This window comes from Corvus kubaryi, unplaced genomic scaffold (genome assembly GCF_017639235.1).
Source record: "Corvus kubaryi isolate FWS band 111438036 unplaced genomic scaffold, C.kubaryi_AGA036_p1.0 37361, whole genome shotgun sequence".
Classification (NCBI taxonomy): Eukaryota; Metazoa; Chordata; class Aves; order Passeriformes; family Corvidae; genus Corvus; species Corvus kubaryi.
The window spans coordinates 3,739,801-3,759,891 of NW_024581118.1; the positions used below are offsets into that span (position 1 = coordinate 3,739,801).

A 20,091-nucleotide genomic window follows, 5' to 3' on the forward strand; every position below is an offset into this window, starting at 1 on the left:
GAGCTCCCCTTTCCCACCTGAGGGACCAGAGGCAGCGCTGTACTTAGAGCTGCTGAGGAGATACCTCGCACTTCTTCTACAAACAGCTCTTTCCCTTCTGGTGGGTTGCCTCAGGACAAAATACGGAGCTCCTTGGCAAACTCTGGGGTCTTGAAACTGCTCCTCTGATGATTTGTCATGAAGGCCCTTGAGAGATGTCAGGACCTGGTGCTTGACCTTTTTTGTTACACTATTCTGCAGCCGCTGCTGATGTGGAGGTGTCATCCCTGGCCATGTCTAGGAAGCACCAGCTGCTGCTTTACTGAGTTTCCTCCCCATTGTAGAGCTGGCCTTGGCCTTACTTACATCCCTTTGATGAAGTCCCTTTGAAGACTTTGATGAAGTCCTTATACCTGGTTCTGGGCTCACTTAAATTTCTTTTGGCCAATGTTGAACCCATCAGGCTTGGCTTGGCTCCAGCATGGGTTTGTGAGACTGATAGCTCACACCCACCCCAGGGGCTGTTCCATCCCTGATGCTGTTTTTCCCATTTTTGTCTTAGGGTTTAATCAAATTTGGGGCACTCTGAATCATTTCCAGGTGAACTGCATGAGTTTTCCCAAGGGAGAAGGTACCAACCCCTGTTTCCTCAACCCCAGTGAGAACCAAAAGATGGCTCTCGAGCGTGCAGGTCTCAGCACCTTTCAGCCAGCACCCAGCCCAAAAGTACTCCCCAGCTTTGCCTCCTCACTTCTGCAAGGCTCCTTTGCTCGCCTCCTGCTTTTTGGCTTCTCCCTGTCTCAGCTTCTCCTGGTCTTTCTGCTTCCCTTTCACAATCCACCAGAAAACAAGAGCTGGCCAAAGCCCATCCGCCCACGGAGGCTTTGTGCGTGGCTGCCTTTGTAGTGAGCAGTGACAGGGATCCATGCCCAGGGTGGTTACGGCCGTGGGATGGTTTTGGGGCCACCACCCATCTCGCCCGCGATGAAAGTGATGGATGGAGGGAGGGGTGCTGCTTCCTGGGGTGCAGCAGGGCTTGACGTGACCTTTGCCAGCCGTGTTTATGAGGGGGAAACGTGGGGTCATGGTAACCTGGCTTCAGACACATTCCCTGGATGAGAGCCAGGAGATCCTGCTCCTCCTGTTCTCTTCTACACCTCTGCTTCTCTCTGCTGGCCTCTTCGGAATTCCAGCAGCAGGTGGGCTATCCCCAGGGACAGGCAAGACAGTGGCACAGGCAGGAGTGCTTTGTTTTGGACCACGGGGTCCTGATGCCGTGAAGATGGGCAGGCAGTATATGCAGTGGGAATGGCACAGCAAGGGGCAGGAGAATCCATGCAGCAGGAAAAACAGGACGGAGAATAAGAAATACCCCAGAAGGAACATGAAAAGAGTCTCTGGGCATGGCAGCAGGTTTTGTCAGCATTGGGACAGTTTGTTGGGGTGATGAATGGGAGAGCAGGGGGCCCCCAGAAGACACCACTGGTAGGGCTCAAAGAGTGACTTCAGGCTCATTCACCTCAGCCAATGACCTGCATGAACGTCCTGGCTGTGGTGGTTCAGGAGCCCAGAGGCATTTATTTCAAGCAGCAGGTCCCTTTATCCTTGCCAGTGTTTAAATGCCTTACAGGCACCGATTCCCAAGGGCATTTGGTTCTTCGCTGTGGGCACTCAGCAGTCTGGGGGAAAGTCAGCACAGCTCCAGGTCTTGCCCAGCCTAAAATAGGTTTGCAACATGCTTGGGTGCAGAGGGAGAGGCTGCTCCTGGGAGTGGGTTTATGTGCAGGTGACCTTAGGGGCTGAGGACTGCACTTGCCAGGCTGGAGGCAGCACATCCCTCTCCAGCCCTCTCCCGCCAGCACTGGATGCATGACTGGGAGGGAAACTGGAGCATAAATGAGAGCTGTAAATCTGCCTGGAAGCTGTTGGGGAAGCAATCCCTGGGGGAGCCTGTATTGCCTTGGGTTGCTGTGCTCTAATTCTTAAAAGCTTTGGCTTGCAGATAAAAAGCTTAGCCTCTAATCCCATCCCGCCAGAGCACTCCTACGGAGAGCGACTCAGAAACACCTCGCTCTTCAGCCTCTCCTCCCATCCACGCTCTTCCTCCCCTCTCCATCCTGTCTCTCTGGCTCTGCCATTCTTCCTGGCTGCTCCACCTACTCATCCAAATGATTCTGAGTGGGGGCTGGGGTGTCACCCCTGGTGGAGCACCCACTGCCCAGCCTCTGACCACCTTCATTTCCCTGCCGCGGAGGACCCGGCTGGTGCTCCAGGGAGGAGTGGTGGTGCTCTCTGGTCCTTACCAGCTCTCCTCTCTCTCTCCATCCCTGTCCCTGACCTGCTGCAGGTGTCTTCGACAACTGCTCGCACTCAGCCAGCGACAAGGGCTGGGCGCTGGGCATCCGCGCCCTGCAGCTCAGCGGCAAGAAGGACGCCCGCTTCTTCTTCTCCCTGCGCACGGACCGGGCAGCCACTGCCACTGAGGTGACCTCCCACCACCGCTACCGCCCTGAGGCATGGACACACCTGGCCGCCAGCTATGACGGGCGGTGGATGGCCCTCTACGTGGATGGGGTGCGGGTCGGCCGTGCCGGCGGGCAGGAGGGACCCCTGCACAGTGCCTTCATGTCCTCCTGCCGCACGCTGCTGCTGGGGGGGGACGCCTGGGGCACCACCCACACTTTCCGGGGACACCTGGCTGGGCTGGCCCTGTGGCGTGGTGCCTTGTCCCAGTCCCGCCTCCAGCGTTCCTTTCTAGAGGAGGTGGCTGAGGAGACGGCAGGGCTGGCTCTGGCCGCTGGCTTTGCCACCCCGGAGGAATGCTGGGTGCCTTTTCGGGAGGGCGCCTTCCCGCAGCAGTGGGTGCTGCTGTCCCCGCCATCCCCCATCCTGCGGCCGCTGGGCCCCCCTGCCTGTGGGCAGACCGCCTGCGATAACGTGGAGCTGGTGTCCCACTACAACCAGCACTGGCCGCTGCGCAGCTGGAAGGCGGTGCGGTACCGCGTGGTGAACCTGGCGGAGGATGACGGCGGGCGGCCCACGGTCAGCTGGGAGCAGATCTGGCGGCAACACCGGGCTCTGAGCGAAGCTTTCCGGCCCTACAACATCTCCTGGCAGCTCAGCCTGCTGGACGTACACAACTCCTCTCTGCGCCGCCGTGCCGTCCTCCTGGGCTGCGAGCCCAGCAAGGTGGGCAACGAGCGCTGTGACCCCGAGTGCGAGCATCCCCTCACGGGCTACGACGGCGGCGACTGCCGAAGGCCCGGCCGCTGCTTCTCCTGGAAGCGCCGCGACGGCGTCTGCCACGTGGAGTGCAACAACATGCTGGACGACTTCGACGACGGCGACTGCTGTGACCCGCGGGCCACCGACGTGACCAGGACCTGCTTCGACCCCGACTCGCCCCAGCGGTAGGCGTGGGGCTTGTGGGGGGTGGTGTGTCAAGGGATGGGATGCGCCCTCTCCCCACCCTCTGCTCTGCATCTGGGTGTTGCTTCTGACCAGTGGCTTTCCGGCGTGGGAAGGCAGAGGGGTGTTTTCCCATGGATGGGTGGGTGTGTTTGCCATCAAAAGAAGTAAATCCTATGGTGTGACATGGCACCCTCTGTGAAGCCCTGCCAGTAAATGTTTTTTCCCCGCAGGGGGATTCCCAGTGCAGAGCTGCCAGCCTCTGGTTACATGCCAGTGGGACTGTGGGCATCCCTGGGGTGGGCAGAGCAGCCCGTGCAAAGGATATTGCTTACCCTGATCCCCTGCAAGGCATGTAGCTGGGGAATTGCTGCCCTTCCCCACCTTCTCTGGATGTGTCTAAAGTCTGATTTCTTCATTTGTGTTCAAAATGCCTTTTCTTGAGTGCTGGGGTGGGGAGAAGGAGGCAACCCAGCAGTGCAAGATGTGAGGCACAGGATTTGGAAAGGTGTGGGTGGGTGTGCCTAAGCCTTCCTGAACCTTGCCCTGGGGGAGTGATGTCTGCAAGGAGATTCCCTTGGTTGGAGAAGGCCGTGTGCCTTCACCGTGTGCTGCAGGTGCAAAACAACTTTAAAACACACATGGACTAAAACCCACGGAGCATCAACATGATGATGCATTAGGGGACTCTTGCTCTCGCCAGGGGTCTTTGGAGTCAGAGCAGGGGGTGGGATGGAGAGGAAGAGCCACTCACGTGATGGGGGACCCTGGGCTGTTGGGAGCAGCGTCCTCGGTGCAGTCGGTGGCTTGTACCCACCTGCCCTCCTTGCTGGAGCCTCTGGAGTGCCGACAGCCCTGCTGATGGCTTCCAGCACTCGGGGCTCTGCCAAATGTACTTTCTGGATGGAGATGGGGAAGGGGGAAAAAAAGCCGTGGCTTTTCCTTTTTTTTAATGTTTCATTTAAAGCCATTTCTGTCTCAGAGAAAACTCATTCCGTGCTGTGACAGGCAGAGGTGCCTGCTGGAGTGGGAGTGGTGCAGCACACGTGGCAGCATCTGTGGAGAAAAGCTGCACGGGAGCGTTTTAGGGACACATCTGTCCTTTGATCTTCTTCCTCCTTCGCTTTTCTTTCCCTGGGCTGTGGGAGCAGAGAGGCTGTAGCCATAAATCCCTTCTTCCCAAGTCTGCTTCTTCTCTCAGCTTCTTTCCAGGCAGGACACGGAGGGAGGAGGGAAGCAGGTGTCTCTGTCAGCGGTGAGGGAGAGGAGCAGTGCTTTCCTTCCTCCCTTCCCGTACCTTTCTCGCCCATCCTTCAGTTGCCTGAGAAAACGTAGGAGAGAGATGGGGAACCTTTCCCAGCCACACAGAGAGCCATCACACCGTGTCCCTGCCCAAGCAACCCTCCCCAGATGTTCTCCCACCTCTGGAAGTCTCTTTGGTGACAGCCACCATGGCCACCCTGTGCTCACCTGTCCCCTTGTTTCCCCATGCTGTGAGCCAGCGTGGCAGTGCTTTCCTGACCACGGGGAGGTCCTCCCTGACGAGGGAGACTTGAGCAGATGAAAAGCCTGCTGCACAACAGCTCTCCACTTGTGGTGGCCATCAGCACCCAACACCACTTGGCCTTGGCTTTGGCAGGGCAGAGGCTCTGTCCTTGCCTCTGTGTGCGGTTAGAGAAATGTTTTCATCCTCAGGCAAGAAGGGCTCCACCTTAAATTGAAATTGGCCAAATTTTTGCTGGTATGAATCAGGGCTTCCATTTGTCAGGATTTTCCCCTGAAAGTTGGGAAACAAAACAAACCAAACCAAAACAAAACAAAAAAACCCCTAGCTTCTGTGGGAAAGGAATGGGAAAATGGGATCACTAGGGGAATAAATCTTTTGCAATTTTCTTTCTGCAGACCTCATTGGTCTGCACAGAGGACAAGAATGATTGTTTGTAGACCAAACTCAGAAACATGAAATCCAGTGCGCCTGGCATTTGGGAAATGAGGGGGCATGAGTTGAATCCTGCTGCCACTGAGGTCTTCTGAGCTGCTTTTGGCCGGCTTCTTCAGAGAGCACAGAAAAAAGGAGTCACTGAATGGTTTGGGTGGGAAGGACCTTTAAGTGCATCCAGTTCCATGGGCAGGGACACCTTCCACTAGACCACATTGCTCAAAGCCCCATGCAGTCTGGCGATGCTGGTGGACATCCACCCTCGCTGTGCTCATCCCTGCTGAGGATGGTTTCTGGGGAAGAATGTTTGTGGGGAAGCCACTGGGAAACTAGGGGGTGTGTGTTTGGGAAAAACCGAGGTGAACTTGTGCTTTCCGAAGAGCGTGGCCAGGTTGGTGTCAGGTTTGGTCCCCCAAAATTGGTGGGTGAACCCCAAGACACAGAGGCAGGGGACCTCAGCCCGAGGGGTTTATTCAGGCAGAGCTCCCGCTGATTGAGTGCTGCTGCGTTTGCTGTAAGGTATTATATTTAAATGAGCAGGGCAGCTGGTGAACTTACAGAAGGATTTTTAGGGTGGAAGCCAGAACAGGAGAAATAATGTGAAATAAAATTTAACAAACTGCGGAAAGGCGGCACAATGGGAGCCAGGTGCTTTGATGCGAACAACAGCTCTGGGGCTGTAGCTGAAGGAGAGCAAGCTGGCTGCTGCTCACCCAGACATCTCTGCTTTCCCACACCTGTGCCAGAGCCCAGGAGGGAGCTGTGGCTTTGGGGGAATCAGGGGAGAGGGAAGCCTCCCCACTGCAGGTGATCTCTGCATCTCCTTTCAGATCAAGATGGCAAGACCAAAAATCTTGGGATCTTTTTTCATGGATTAAATAATCTCCATTTCATTTCAAGGCTTTCACAAAGAGTGGTTTGGGTGTGAACGTTTCTTAGCACAGCCAAAAATAATTGAATTGAGAAAGTCAGAGTGAGACACTGGGCAGCTTTTTACCAGCACTGTAGAGAGATTCAATGTATTTTGGTGAAGGGTCTCAATACTGTGTCTTGTCCTTCACAATTGTGAGCACTCAAGCAAAGCTTTTTCCATCTTCACATATCCCTGATTTAAAATTCCCTCTTGGGCTGCAGCTTAGAGAGAGGTAAATTAGAGGGAAGGGCTGAGGAACAGCGATGGCTTCAGTGCTTCTTAGCTGGTGAACATCTCGTTATACTTCCAGGGCTACAGCTGGTGCCAGCTTATACCCTCACCCAGGGGAGGGAAATGAGGTTTGGAAAGAAGGATTATTACTATTTTCATTACAAGGGTGTGTAGTGACAGACAAGGAGGGATGGGTTTAAGCTGAAGGAGGTCAGGTTTAGATTAGATATTAGAGGGAAATTGTTCCTTGTGAGGGTGGGCAGGCCCTGGCACAGGGTGCCCAGAGAAGCTGTGGCTGTCCCTGGGTCCCTGGAAGTGTCCAAGGCAGGGCTGGATGGGGCTGGGAGCAACCTGGGGTAGTGGAAGGTGTCCCTGCCCATGGCAGGGGGTTGGAAGGAGTTGATCTTTAAGGTCCTTTCCAAACCGAACCATGCCAGGGTTCTGTGAAAACTGTGGTGGGAACGGAGCCAGCTGTGGCCAAGGCAGGAGCTGGGATAAGGGTTGGTGCTGAAATGGTGTCAGCGGCCACTGAATCACATTGCTGAGTCTCTCCTGCACCTCCTCTGGTAGCACATGGAACAAGACAAGCCCTGCTGAGCTGGGAGCCAGCTGGGCCACCACCCACGGGTGACACCCACCAGCAGGACTGTGCGTTTGTGGCTGGAGGGAGACTTGAGCAAGACCTCGGGTGAAGAGCTGTGTGTAGACATCCCTGCAAGGCACCCCACACAAGGCACCCTTACTTCCCAAGCAGGGGCCATGGGAAGCAAGTCACAGACTTCCCACTCACCCCTGGGCCACCTTATGAGGAACAAGGGGACAGGCAACATCAGGAGAGCTACTGACTATCATCCTTTACCCAGTTTTATCCTGACTTCAAGTGTTTTCCAGGAGTTGCTGGCAGTCCAATGTCAGGGTCTGGAGTAAAGTTTGCCTTGATTTTCTGCAGGCTCCCATCTTCTCACAGAGCCTGAGTGCTGCTGTAATTGGTCCTCCTGGAAGGAAAGCTGCGACAGCTCATTAGCAGCAATTAACACTCAGCAAGGGTTCCCCCTCGGGCACTTAATCAATGAGAAGCTGGTGTGTGACACAGTTAATGTGAAAGAAAAACCGGAGGGGAGTCTGGAGAGCAAAGTGGGTAAGGGCAGAGCTGCTGGGCCTTTCATCTTGTTGCCCAAAGTAATGGCAGAAATAACCAAAGTGACAAAAGGAGGTGAAAACGGACGAGGTGTCTCCAGGCTTGGTGGCCTCCGCTGGCATGAGCAAGGCTGTGATGTTAAAATGTACCTGATTAACTGGACACTTGATGGGCTTTAACGCAAGCTTAGCTGGCCTCCCTCCTAAGGGACTGGTGCTTAATTGGGTTAAGGCTGCTTGGGAACCTCCTGCAGTTTAATCCTTGTCTTCAAAAGCTGATCCAGATTAACCTCACTAAAAGTCTCTGGTGGACAGCCCCTGAGGAAGAAGGAATTGCTCTGAGCCATCCCTGGGCACCTGAGCAGCCCCTCATCACGAGATGTTCAGCTGAATGAGGTTGGACCTGAGGGTGTCCAATTGAGAGCAGGTGAGGCAATGAGGGGCCAGAGCTGACCTGCGCAGACCTTAATCCCAACCAGATGGTAAACCAGCAAAAACAGCATTCAAATTAGCTACTGCCTTCCCCTTCTTCTTCCCTTGCTACAGGAAACCTTAGCAGGTCTTTCATAGTGCAAAAGAGGGCAGGTATGTGCAGAGTTATTGCAAAAGTAAAAGCGTTGGCTACAACTTCAGGCCACTGGCGATGTTGCAGAGAACAGACTCAACTGGAGGTGGTAGGTGTTTGCTGCTTGTGGTGGTTGGATACTGGAAGGGTGCATGGGAGAGGGTGTTTTCAGTGATTCCCACTGCCTGTGGAGTGGCAGAGACTACGTTGGTCCCATGAAGAAAGCATGGTTGAGGTTCTCTACTCAGGACCTGACCTCTGGCTGCTTTTGAGCTCCCGCTGGCACCTCTTGGAGTCCTAGTGGCATGTATGGCCAAATATTGTCCTGGTGTATCCAAAGAGCCAAGCCTTAAGTGCTGGGCTTGGGGCTTTTAAGGGGTGAGGAGGGGAGTGCTTTGGAGACCCCAAAAGTGGCAGTGATGGGTTCACTGGCTTCTGAGCTTGCTGCTTCTCCTCTCTAGGATACCTGCTGGGACTGTGGGGGTGCAGGAGTAAACAGGACTTTTTGCTGGAGCCTGATGGTTTGTTGGTGGGTGCTTTAAAGTTTCCTGAGTGCTTGGATTTGAGCTCATTGGAAAACTTTTCCTTTCCTTCTAGGAAAGTCCCTTCTCTCTGAGCTTTCCTGTGGATTAACAGTTTTTAAACTTAGCAAAAATAGGAGGGGATGTCTTTGGTAGAGCCCACGTTATCAAGTGGGCAGGATGTCTCCCAAGTCACCTGCCTGTGGTGGGATTTGGAGGCTGCATCCATGTGACTGTGCCTCAGCCCACCCAGAGCCCTAGCTTGGGGGTGAAGACCCCAGATTTGCTTTTGACCTTCTCAAAGTGTTGGACAGTCTGGAGATGGATATTCTCTCACTGGAGGGTGTTTGGCATGTTACCACCCTTAGTTCCAGGAGCCCAGCAGTGGGATTTTGCTCCCAAGAGGGAAGACTTGGGATGGTGGGAGACTGCACTGCTGTGGCAGAGGAGGTGGTGGTGCCAGCTCCAGCATGGACACTCCCTCTGAGGCACATGTGGCAGAGCAGGGTCTGACTCAGCCCATCCAGCAGCTGGAGGGCAGTGGGACTGTGGGAGTGACCTCTTTCCAGAGGGAAATAACCAAGCACTAAGGTGCCAAGGGCCCGTGCAGGCTCTCGGGAGCCCTTTCCAAAGGCAGAGGGCTCCATGTGATACCCACTTCTGGTGGGGCCAGAGCTCTCTCGTGTTACCCCACGGGGCTGGAGGAGCAGCACCGGAGCATAGCCAAATCCATCTCCAAGGGGTGGCTCCCACTCCCATCTTGGTGATGTGCACAAATCTTCCCTGCTTTTTTTGGGTGCTAACTTAGGGAATAACATCACGGCGATGCGCTCCTTTCCTCGCCGAGGTCGAAGGCTCGGGGGTTAATTTCCAGCAAGCCTCAGTGGGAGGATGAGTCTCCCTCGCTCCCACAAGTCTTCCAGTGAGCCTGGAGCTGCCGGGCTGTGTGCTCCTGGAGGAACCTGCTAGGTCCCCCCAGGGGTGACCACATCTCTGTGGGAGAGGGAGAACATGATCCGCGTGTGAGTGAGGGCACAGGACCCCTGCCCAGTGGCTGTAGGCAGCCCGGGTGCTTTCGGGGAAAACAGCTGTCCCAGATGTGAGCTATTGTTCTAGCAAACACCACCGACTCGGGGGGCTCACTTGAGGGGGGCCGATTGTGTTGGGATGGCAATTGTGAAGGAACAGCATGTGTCCGATGGCTGGGAGGGGTCACTCTTTGTTAGGCCTCCCCAGGGCTCCTCCTCATCCTCCTGTACCCTTGCCTGTGGGTGGAGGACGCCAGCTGAGGCGCTGGCCAGGCCCGTGAGACCCCAAGAGCCGAGGTGGCAGGGGCTCGGCAGCCATCTGGGGGGACACCCCGGCGGCTGGCGCTGGCGCTGATGCTGCCGCTGGGATGATTTAATCTTCCTGGGTTGGCAGCCTGAGCTATGGCCACGGGAGTCCTTAAGTGAACATACTGCTCTTAGTTTTCCTTGGCCCAGCCACCACTGTTATTTAGGAAATCAACTCGCCCCTTTCCAGAGGGCAGTGGGGTGAGAGGGAAGGAGTCCAGCATCACCCAAACCCACTGAGATGGTGTGAAGCAGAGGACTCGCTTTGGAGGCTTTAAGAAGGATGAGGATGCTGAATGTTTGTGACTGCTGCCTCCCAAGGGCTGTGCCAGGGATGAGAGGCAGCCTTGGATTTTTATTTTTCTTCTGTTAATGTATGATTGTTACACTACAGAATTTCCCCGCTAAATTATCTTGTGTCCTTTTTATATCTGTGAGGAAGGCATTTTTAGAATACTGGCTTGTGCACTTTGTGCTCTGGCTGGGACACCCAGTTGCCTGGATCTAAAAATAAGTTGGAGGCTTGGGACTTGGTTTTACCCTAAAAAAAAATAAATATATGCACATAAAAAGCAACTTGGAGACATTTGGCTTGAATAGATTTCTCTTCTTTTCCTCTGTCTCAATGCCCTTTCTGACCGATATCATGTTTGCAAGGTTTTGTCCTTTAGTGAGGAGTTTAGGGTGAATGTAGCAAAGTTTTGGATCTTTTGGGAAGACTAGGCATTGCCATTGTGGTGAAGAGTGCACGAGGAGGGGCTTATTGACCACAGGGCTGTGTGGTTCCTCTTGAGCAGTTAGCTCAATGCCCTGGGAGCATCATCCTTGCTCAGCACGTTGATCCACTGCTGTCAGGCCTGTTAAAGCATCCTTATCCTGCCAGTGCCCAGGAATTGGAACAGAAGTGACAGGCCAGGGACTGGAAGGGTGGCACCCTGGTCTTCTGCCACCCTTTTATTGCCTTCTGCTGCTGGCCTGTGCTGCCCTGCTGAGGGATGGGATGCCCATTGCAGCTGGCTGGCAGGCTCGTCTTCCCCAGCCTCACAGTGTCTGTGGTGCCTTTTCTGCTGCCCTGTTTGTCAGGGAGGCTGGATGAAGGAGAGAGACTGATTTTTTTTAAATTTTTTTTTTTCTTGTCACCTCATCTGTTTTTGGAGATGGCCTCAAGCTCGGGATTCTGCCTTCTGCATCTGTGCAGAAACCAGTTTGTGGTCGGGCCCCCGTTTGCCAGCCATGCCTCCTGTCAGGAGGTGACCAGGCTGCCTCCTGAGACACATTAGTCCGTGTTTCTCTCCAGCCTGGACTGATTCTAGCAGAGATCTCCACGGCCTCCCTCTCTGAGGCCTGGTGCTGAAGGTGATGTGCGCCAGTCCCAGCTCTTGGGCTTTAGGCACCTCCTCACTGCCACATGTGCTGTAGGGTCACCTTCACCATCTCACCCAGTCCACAGCTCTCCCTCTTTCCCAGTAGCTGAGATCTGCCCTGTGAAAAGCAGGGTGCTGTGGGAGAGGAGGAGACACTTGGGAAGAGCGGGACACTTGCTTTCCCTTGAGCAGCAGTGAGATGTGGGTGCCTAACTCCTCTGAGCTCCTGTGAAAACCCTGCACAGCAGAGATTGCATCTTTCAGGATGTTTGCAAACGCCTGCCTGTGCTGTGGGCAAAGGTAATCATCAGCCAGGGAAACTGAGGCACAGAAGTCTTGGACATCTTCCCCCCAGTTGTGCAGCAATGAGGTGCTGCCATTAATGCTGGCCTCCTGCCTCCTAGTCCCTGGGCAGGGAAGAGAGGCCTTTAATGAAAGGAGAAGAAGCTGCTCTGTCCTGCCTAAGTGCAAGCACCAAAGCTGCACAGTTCCCCTCTGTCTGGGGGGCTTTAAGGAGCCTCCTGGCACTGGGACACTGCTCGGCCATGTGAAGCCCATGCCGTGCTGGGGGAGCCCAGGAGAGCTGCACCCGCTGGTGTTATCCCCTCTCCCTGACCTCGGCAGATTGTGAATTGCACTATAAAAATTGATAGTGAAATTTGGGTTCCTGGCGACCCTGGGCTGTGTTCCAAAACCATAAGGTCCCCCCCTAAGCCTGGAATGTTGCTTTATCTTTTTGTTGTAGGCAAAAAGGAAGAGAACCGATTTACAGGTCTGTTCTTGTGGGTTAGGTGGGACAGGGCTGATCTGTGCAACCTTAGGCAAAAAAGGCCTGTAAAACTTGGTCCCGGCCTGGGATGGTTTTTTTTTTTAAATTTTGCTTTGAAACAAACAATCCAGGCAGAAAGGGAACCATCCCTGACTGACTTTGGCTTGGAACCGGCTCTAGAATAACTTGCCACCGTTGAGTTCTGCCTCCCAAATCCGCACAGGGCTGCAAACATACTTCTCCATTTCCCCTGCTGCTTCTTGCTTGCCCTCTCTCTGGCACTCTGTGTAACTCCAGCCAGCACTGGCATTGCCAAAGGAAGGTGAGTGCTTACCCTGTGCCGTGGATAGCAAGTCTCTCCCAGGTTGTTGGTGGGTGCTGGAGCTGGGATGCTGCCTGTGCTGGGCTTTGGAGGGCAAGGCTGGACTCCCCTCCTTCCCTGAGCTGCTGCTTCATTGCCTTTCTCCCAGGCAGGGCTCTTTTCCTTCCCCTAAGTGGTTCCAAACTGGATCTTTAACCCTTTTTTTTGAATTCTTTTGACTAACTAAGTGCAACTACAGCTCTTTCCACGTTTTCAAGGATGACGTGTCGGAGCAGCTGTGGCTGCCCCATCCCTGGAAGTGTTTAAGGCCTGTTTACTCAGGGCTTGGAGCAACCTGGTCTAATGGGAAGCATCCCTGCCAATGGCAGAGGGATGGAATGAGATGGTCTGTCAGGTCGTTTCCAGCCTAAACCAATCCATGAGACTTGAGCATGGAAGTGGGAGACACATTACTGGGGTGGAAGCAGCTGGGGAGCTGCAGCGTTTGTCTCCTTCGCTTATTCCACTGATGAGGAGGAGAGGCAACAGTCTGTGGCTCTGAACTCTCTAATTGCTGCTTCACTGGGATTTTGAAGGGGAAGGTTAGAGGGATCCGGAGAACAGATGTCCCTTTGAAATCTGGGGATTTTCAGGTCCTTGGGATTTTTTTTTCTGCTTTGTTCTAAGGGATCTTGCCATGATGGTCACCCAGCCCTGCTGTACTGCACACATGTCCTTGGATCTCCTCTTTGCAGTGGCTGAACCCACAGTTTTGTTTCAAACAGGTAAAAATCTTGGGCCTCTGTGCTCCTGTAGGCTCACAACGAATGCAGTCAGAAAGGAGCTGCTCCAGTGATGGGAAAAATGGGGAATAACTGCAGCCTTGGTAGTCCTTGGAGGGCTGTTGGGGGTGATAACCCTAAATACGTGCCCTAGTTGGGGCAGGGAGGCTTCAGTCAGTGCTCTGTGGAATAAATATCAGAGTTTAGTCTGTCTGTTGCTTCCAAGATTACTTCTGAGCACTTAGTGCATTCCTTTGGAGTTCACTCCTGTTGATGTTTTCGATGTGTGTTAACCTCAGACAAACCAAGATTTCTGCCTGGGAATTTCCCTGAAGGATTGTCAGCCTGTAGGTTGGGTTTAGACCCAAGAGTCTGAGGCACACACGTCCCTCTTCATCTCCCAAGGAGTTTTCCTGTGAGCAATGGGCGCATCATCCGTGAGCGATGGTCCGTGCGTGCTCTGCTCCCACCGTGGGAGCATCTGGGAGCCCGGCTGTGCGCAGAGACCGGCTCTGCATCATTGCCTGGTCTAATGAAAGACATCCCTGTCCCCTCGTGGGGCTCAGATGGGCCGCGTGCTTTAGGATGATCTCAGCCGTGAGGAAATGGTGAGCCTCTCCGCGGAAGAGACGGCCATGATTCACTCAGATAGAAATAGAAAGCCCAAACAAGCAAATGGAAACTCCCTATTGACCAGGTTCCTGCCATTTAAATGGGTGTTTACTACCTATTCCAGTATTCATTTGAAAATCATATGCATTTACTCATACAGGCTACAATCAGATGGTTTTTAAGCCATTAAGGCCCATTGGGTCAATAACCAGCATTTTCAAAAATCTATTAAATCCCCATTTCCGTGGAAATAGAGCTCTTACAATTGATCATGGCTACCGACTCCCATTAAAATAAACCCTAAATGCTATCAACTCCCCCAAGATGTAGAGCACTAAAAGACAGTTTGCCAGGACAAATTTATCCCAGGGGAAAGTTGATGGCCCATTATGCTTAAGCAACATGAGAATTGTCATATAAGTCAGGAAGTTTATGGGACTTGTGTGGATTTGTCCTCCCTGAGGGGGTGAAAAGGAAGGTTCATGGGTTGAATCGCTAGTGCTAACACAAGCTCCAAGCCAGAGCCCTGCAGGAGCTTTTTGGGAACATTCACCTTATTTTGTATTAAATTTCAAGTGTGTGTAGACTTTGGTTGGTTGGCAGAAACAAATGACGCTTTAGGGCTGAAGTGCTGTAAGAAATGCTAAGTATGTGGGTCAGTTCTTGGTGGCACAGGGCTCCCTGTGTTGCCTAGGTCTGCACAGCAGAGGTGCTCCAGCCCTCTGATCATCCCCGTGGCCTCTCTGGGCTCTCTCTGACAGGTCCACATTTTCCTTATGCTGGCAGCCCCAAACACTGCAGCTCTGGGACTCTGCAGGTGGCGTCTCACAAGAGCAGAGTAGAGGGGAAGAATCCCCTCCCTAGCCCTGCTGGCCACATGCTTCTTTCCATGCATGGGGGGCAAGATCTGTGCCAATCTTAAAAGCACAGCAGAGCAAGCCCAGGTGTCCCTGCTGAGCACTGGGGCTGGAGGGTTACAGCTCTGGCAGGCCCATCCTGGGAGGTGGCCCAAAGGCCTGGGACCCATCGATGTGCCTGTTGCCCCCTCTGAGAAAGGGCAGTGGTTTTCAGGACATGCAGCAAGTGCAGAAGAAAGGTGTCCCAGCCCTGGCTCCCACATCTTGGCCTGGCAGAGAAGCATGGGGAGCTTTGTGATCCAGCTGTCCTTCCAGATTAGGGCTTTGCTGCTTACCATCTCTGCCAGACAGCAGCAGCTCTCAGGATGCAGGCTCGCTGCCGGCGTCAGCTGAAAGCTGCCGTGGCCCTTGCAGGAGAGGTCAGGTAGTCCCTGCTGAGCCAGAGGCCATGCTTCCCTTGTTTGTCTCCCTTCACGCCTCCTTCAATCAGCTTCACTGCAGCCCTCTGCTCCCTCCCACAACCCTCTGCTGTGTGTGCCTGATCCAGCACCCCTCTTCCTGCTGCCGTTGTCTCCCCAAGGCCTCTCTTGCCGGCGATGATGTCTGTGCTATGGGGCCATGTCTAGATGCTTCCATGAGGCCACTGCAAGAACACAGCCCTTCCCCTCCAGCAATGTGGTGATGTTGGGTGGTGTTTGTGATGGGAGTGGAGGAGACAAGGCAGTGAATTAGTCCTTTCCTCCTTAAGAGAGTCTAATTTGAGGCAGGTGGCGAGGAGCATGTGGGTTCCTGGGTGAAGCATGGACAACTAACCCTAGAACTTGTGGGACTTTGTCTTGTAATGGGTTCTGTGTCAGACAACTTGGGATTATTGGTGGTTGGCCTTGGTGCTGTTTGCAGTGCAGGATTGGCTCCTCCAGGAGCTCAGGAGAGAATGACTACAGGTCTATCAAACAGCCACAACCATCAGCCTTCTTGCATTTTTTCGGGAACTGGAAAAGCAACTTGAACAAAATGCTGGTATCTGAGTCCTGATGAGTGTTTCTCAAAAACCTTTTTTCCTCCAAAGGTATCCTAGGGCTAGTAGTACTTCAGTCACACCCAGGAAGCCTACCCAGGCACATGGGATTCCCAGCACAGCCATCCCAAGGGACCTTGGGCAGGCTGTGGTGCCCATCCACATGCATGGCAGCTAGCAGCCGAGCGAGGCAGTGAGCCAGCCCTGCCCTCGGGGTGCAAACATCACAAACCCAATGTTTTTCTGTGACCCAAGCATTTGATGCACATGTGCACCCTGCTGGCACTGGTGTCCTGAGGGTGCCCACTGTGCTGTGAGAGCACAGCTGGGGGTTAACCTCTGCTGAGGCTTATTCTCACGTATTCAACACAAGTGGGGGACCATCCTTGGTTCAAACCCTGAAACATGAGTACCACATGCAAGCAGCCTTGAAACTGGTCGCTGCCCTCTTGCTCCTCACGTAAGCTGTCAGTAGAGCTGTAACAAGATCCAGAGAGGAAAGCAGCATGTGGCAGAAAAGCAAACAGTCTCTGGGCAGGCTGATAGGGAGGCATTAACGTAGCTTTCCTAAAGTCAGGTGTCCTGTTGTGATGCCAGAGGCAAAGACAAGTCCTTGGTGCCTGGCTGTGGCTTTGCTCTATGTTAGGGAGAACCTTGAATGTGTAGAAGCCAGCTGTGATGGACGTGGAAGTCCTGTCAAATGCCTCTGAGTCAAGATCAGAGGGGTTGTCTCCAAGGGGCATGTTACAGTAGGGATCTGCTACTGACCTCCAAACCAAGACGATAAGGCCAGCAAAGCAATGTTTGAGACATTTAAGCTCTGAGTCGTCAGAACCTCATCCTTATGGGTGACTTCAGCTACCCAGATGCTTGCTGGAAGAATGATACAGCAGCTCACAGGTCATCCGTGAAGTTCCTGGAATGTGTAGAGGACTGCTCCTCATGCAAGTGTTGGATGTGCCAGCCAGGAATGAGGCACTGCTGAACTTGCTGCTCACAAACCAATAATACCTGTAATAGCTCGGCTAGTGGCAGTCTTGCCTGCAGTGATGACAGTATTGTGGATTTTGGATCCTGCTGTGCTGCTGGTGGTTAGTGCTAAGATAGAGGTTTTAGATTTTTGAAGAGTAAATTGTGTCTTGCTCAAGGCTCAGCTGGAAGGGATTAGCTTCCATGGAGGCTAAAGGAGTGCGTGCTGGGAGTTTTTAAAAACACTCTCCTAGAGGCACAAAAACAGTTCATCACCTTTAAAGGTAAGAGAACCAGGTGGGAACAGGTCTTTAGAGAGAGGACAACCCGATCAGCCTGTTGTGATCCTTGTTCACCCTCTCAGACATCACTGCATGTACAATGTCAGCTGTTCTCCAATCATGGGCCCTGTGCATCCAGGGTGGTCAGCCCCTCTGCATCCAGGGTAGCATTTCCCCTGCAAATGTGTTACATCCACCGAGTTTTGTTTATCTATGAATGTTTGTATTTCTGCATTCCTTCCTTTTGCGTTTTTCCCCCCGCTCTGTGTTCCTACATCCCACACTTCCAGAGTTGGGACTTGCCACCTCCCCAGTCGTTCATCTTCCGTGCAGTCAAACTGAGACTTCAGTCCCCATCCAACTGCTGCCACCTTTTTTTTGTCTTTACCTTGAACTCTGCTCCACTACCACATGTTTAAACTTGGATAAAGGTGGGGACCACACTGTAATTTTGTCCAGGGATGCATCTCAGTTACACTGAGCTTCAGCTCCACTCTCCCTTCTCAGCAGATCTGCTTCTTCCTTCTTTCGCCCTTATTTCTAAAAGGATCTTTTACTCTTTGTTTTCGCTGGAGTCACCTTGATTTCAGAGAATTCCACTTTACCCCGTTCTCCCTGACGGCTCTGGTGGAGCGGTGTCTGCTGGTCAGTCCTGGTTTTCACTTCTTCATTCAAGACTTGTATTTGTCCCTCCATTTAAGTTGATCTGAATCAACTCATCATAAGTTCAGGCCAAGTTTTCTTTCTCTCATCTGCTCTTTCATAATTTCTACACAGCTTACCAAAACCAGGTCTAAAATAGCATTGCCTTTTGCTGATTCAGTGATGATTTAGTGAAGAACTTTTTAGCCAACACTTCCAGGAATATCTGGGCCATGCCATTGTTAGCAGCACTTAGTCTTCAGCCTACCTCAGGGCAAAATGCCCTGCAGGCTTTCTGGTCTGACACTAATGTTATTATCTTTCTTTCCCAAATCTGACCTCAAGAAGCTGCCTACTGCCCTCTGAGGTAACAGAGCTGTGTGCTAGGGATCTGCAGCCTTCCAGCTCCCTTTCCCCTGTAAATCTATAGGGAAGGGTCACAGCCTTGAACTACACTGTGCCTTTCTGATCCCATCTGCAGCTTTTGCCAGTGCTGCTCTCTGACCCTTCAGCGTCTGCTACTGCTTCAGTCCCATGCTCACACATGGAGGTTGAGAGTTAATTCTGAATCCAACAGGAATTGCTCACGCTTAAGGGAATCTCCTGATCCTGAAGGATCCTGTTTTGCCCTCTCACCCTCTTTGACATCTTGATACTCAGCCACCCGTGCAAGACTTAAATTGTGCTGCCAGTGATGGCTGCTTCCTAGGCTGCTCTTCTACTCGTGCTGTCAGTGCCTCAGAGGTGGATTTTTTCAGGCATGTCCAAGAACTGTGTGATGTCCTCATCCCTTGTGGACTCAAATGCTCTTTGGCAGGAGTCCAGCCCCCAGTGAAGTTGATGAAAGACTCCTGAGCACTACAGAGGGTATTATTCCAGCAGTGTTGTGCTTCCCGTGATCCCAGGGGAATGTCTGGCTCTTTCGCAGCCTTCCCTTCCCATCTTGCATATGTTTTGTATCTGGCTGTGTTACCAAAGCCTGTCCAGATGAGAGTCATTTGGATGTTGCTGCCTTGTCAAGTTGTCATGATGCTGGCAGAGATGTTTGTGGCATACCAGCAGAGTGCTGGACTGGAGTCAGAGCTCCCAGACGTGGTCATGGGGATGCAAGTAGTCTTAGTAAGTACAAAAGGACTTAAAAACACAGCATCCCCCCAGCTGCATTTATGCCAGAAATTTTTGGGCAGGTAAACCCAGTGTGATGCAGCTGCAGTTACAAGAATGACCATCAGCCTCGTCTGGAAGCAGACCAAGTAACCCATCTGGGTGCCCATCTGTGGCCCCGTGTTTACGCTGTGGAGGTGGCCTTTTCTGCCTGTGGTAGGGAAGGAGGGAGGCAAGGCTGAGATGAGAACAGGGATGAGGTTTCCCAAATTCTAGCAAGGAACCATTCATTTATGCAAGCAGAGAGCCCGGCTCTGGATGCTTGCCTATTTAGACCCCCTGCTGAAGAGTCACCATGCAGAGGAGTCCTTTGGTGGGCCAGAATGGAAGATGCTCCTCCAGATGGAGAGCCAAAGTGAGTATCTCCCTGCGTGGACAACACGAAGAATTTAGAGTCCTCTTTCACAAAGTGTTCACGATGTTGGATCAGCACCTGTCTTCTTGGCTTGAGCTGTGACTCAGAGACAAGGTGGCTGTGTTTGTCCTTAACCCTTTGCAGCCTTGGAGAAACGTGTTACCCACACACTGAAAATGTTATTGGCAGACTGGTGCTCATTTCTGGGAAGTCTGAGGGTTTCCTCACTTGTCAAGCAGAGGTTTGGGGGAAAAGGGAGCCTCTCTGCTTGCAGGAAGTAGGAAGAGGAATTTCCTTGCAGTGATTGAAGGACATGAAAGCAGAGCCAGGAATCCCCTGTGACTTTTTTAGGCTGTATGGTTAGCTGGAGCTGGCTGGGTCTCAAGTATTTTCCAGTTGTCCATGGAGGGCACTTGGACAGCTTCCACCCAACCCCACTCCCACATCCCCTCTGAAAGCTCTGCTGGGAAAAGACTCCTATTTTTGAATTGCAGTGGAATTCCTGTGGCATTACACGCTGCACCCTTTGCAGTACCCAGAGAACTCAGTTTGATTTATGGTACTGCAGGGGGTATGTGCTGGCCTTGCTTTTCTTTTGGAGGTGCCATCTCTTGCCTCTTGCTGGTTGGGGCCACTTTGTGGCCCCAAGGCTTCCTGTTATGATGTAAAATGTGCCCCCCTTGCCCCTCTTCTCCCACCTTCTCCCACGTCAGGCTTGTTTTACAGCTTCACTGTGCTTTCTGCTGCCCCACGGATTAGCAGATCCTCTCCTCCCTCCCACCTGTCCACCAGCCATGGTCCTATTGTTGCTCCCAGGAATTTGTACCGGAAAAGCTGCAACAGCTCTGTCTCTCCTGGGTGCATCAAGTTGTCTGCTGTGACCAAGCCAGCCTAGAGGCTGACTTACAACCATGGTTTAGGAAGGTGCTGCCTCCCCTGTGGTCAGGACA

General features: G+C 52.9%; 1 protein-coding gene across 2 annotated transcripts in view; it reads left to right on the forward strand.

Moving 5' to 3' along the window:
• PAPPA2 (pappalysin 2) overlaps positions 1-20,091 on the forward strand; it is an 87,623-nt gene that overhangs the window by 3,685 nt on the left and 63,847 nt on the right. For both annotated transcript variants that reach the window (XM_042033825.1, XM_042033824.1), the window contains exon 2: positions 2,327-3,389. In XM_042033825.1, coding sequence (XP_041889759.1) covers positions 2,327-3,389 — 1,063 coding nt within the window. The remainder of the gene's footprint in view (positions 1-2,326; positions 3,390-20,091) is intronic.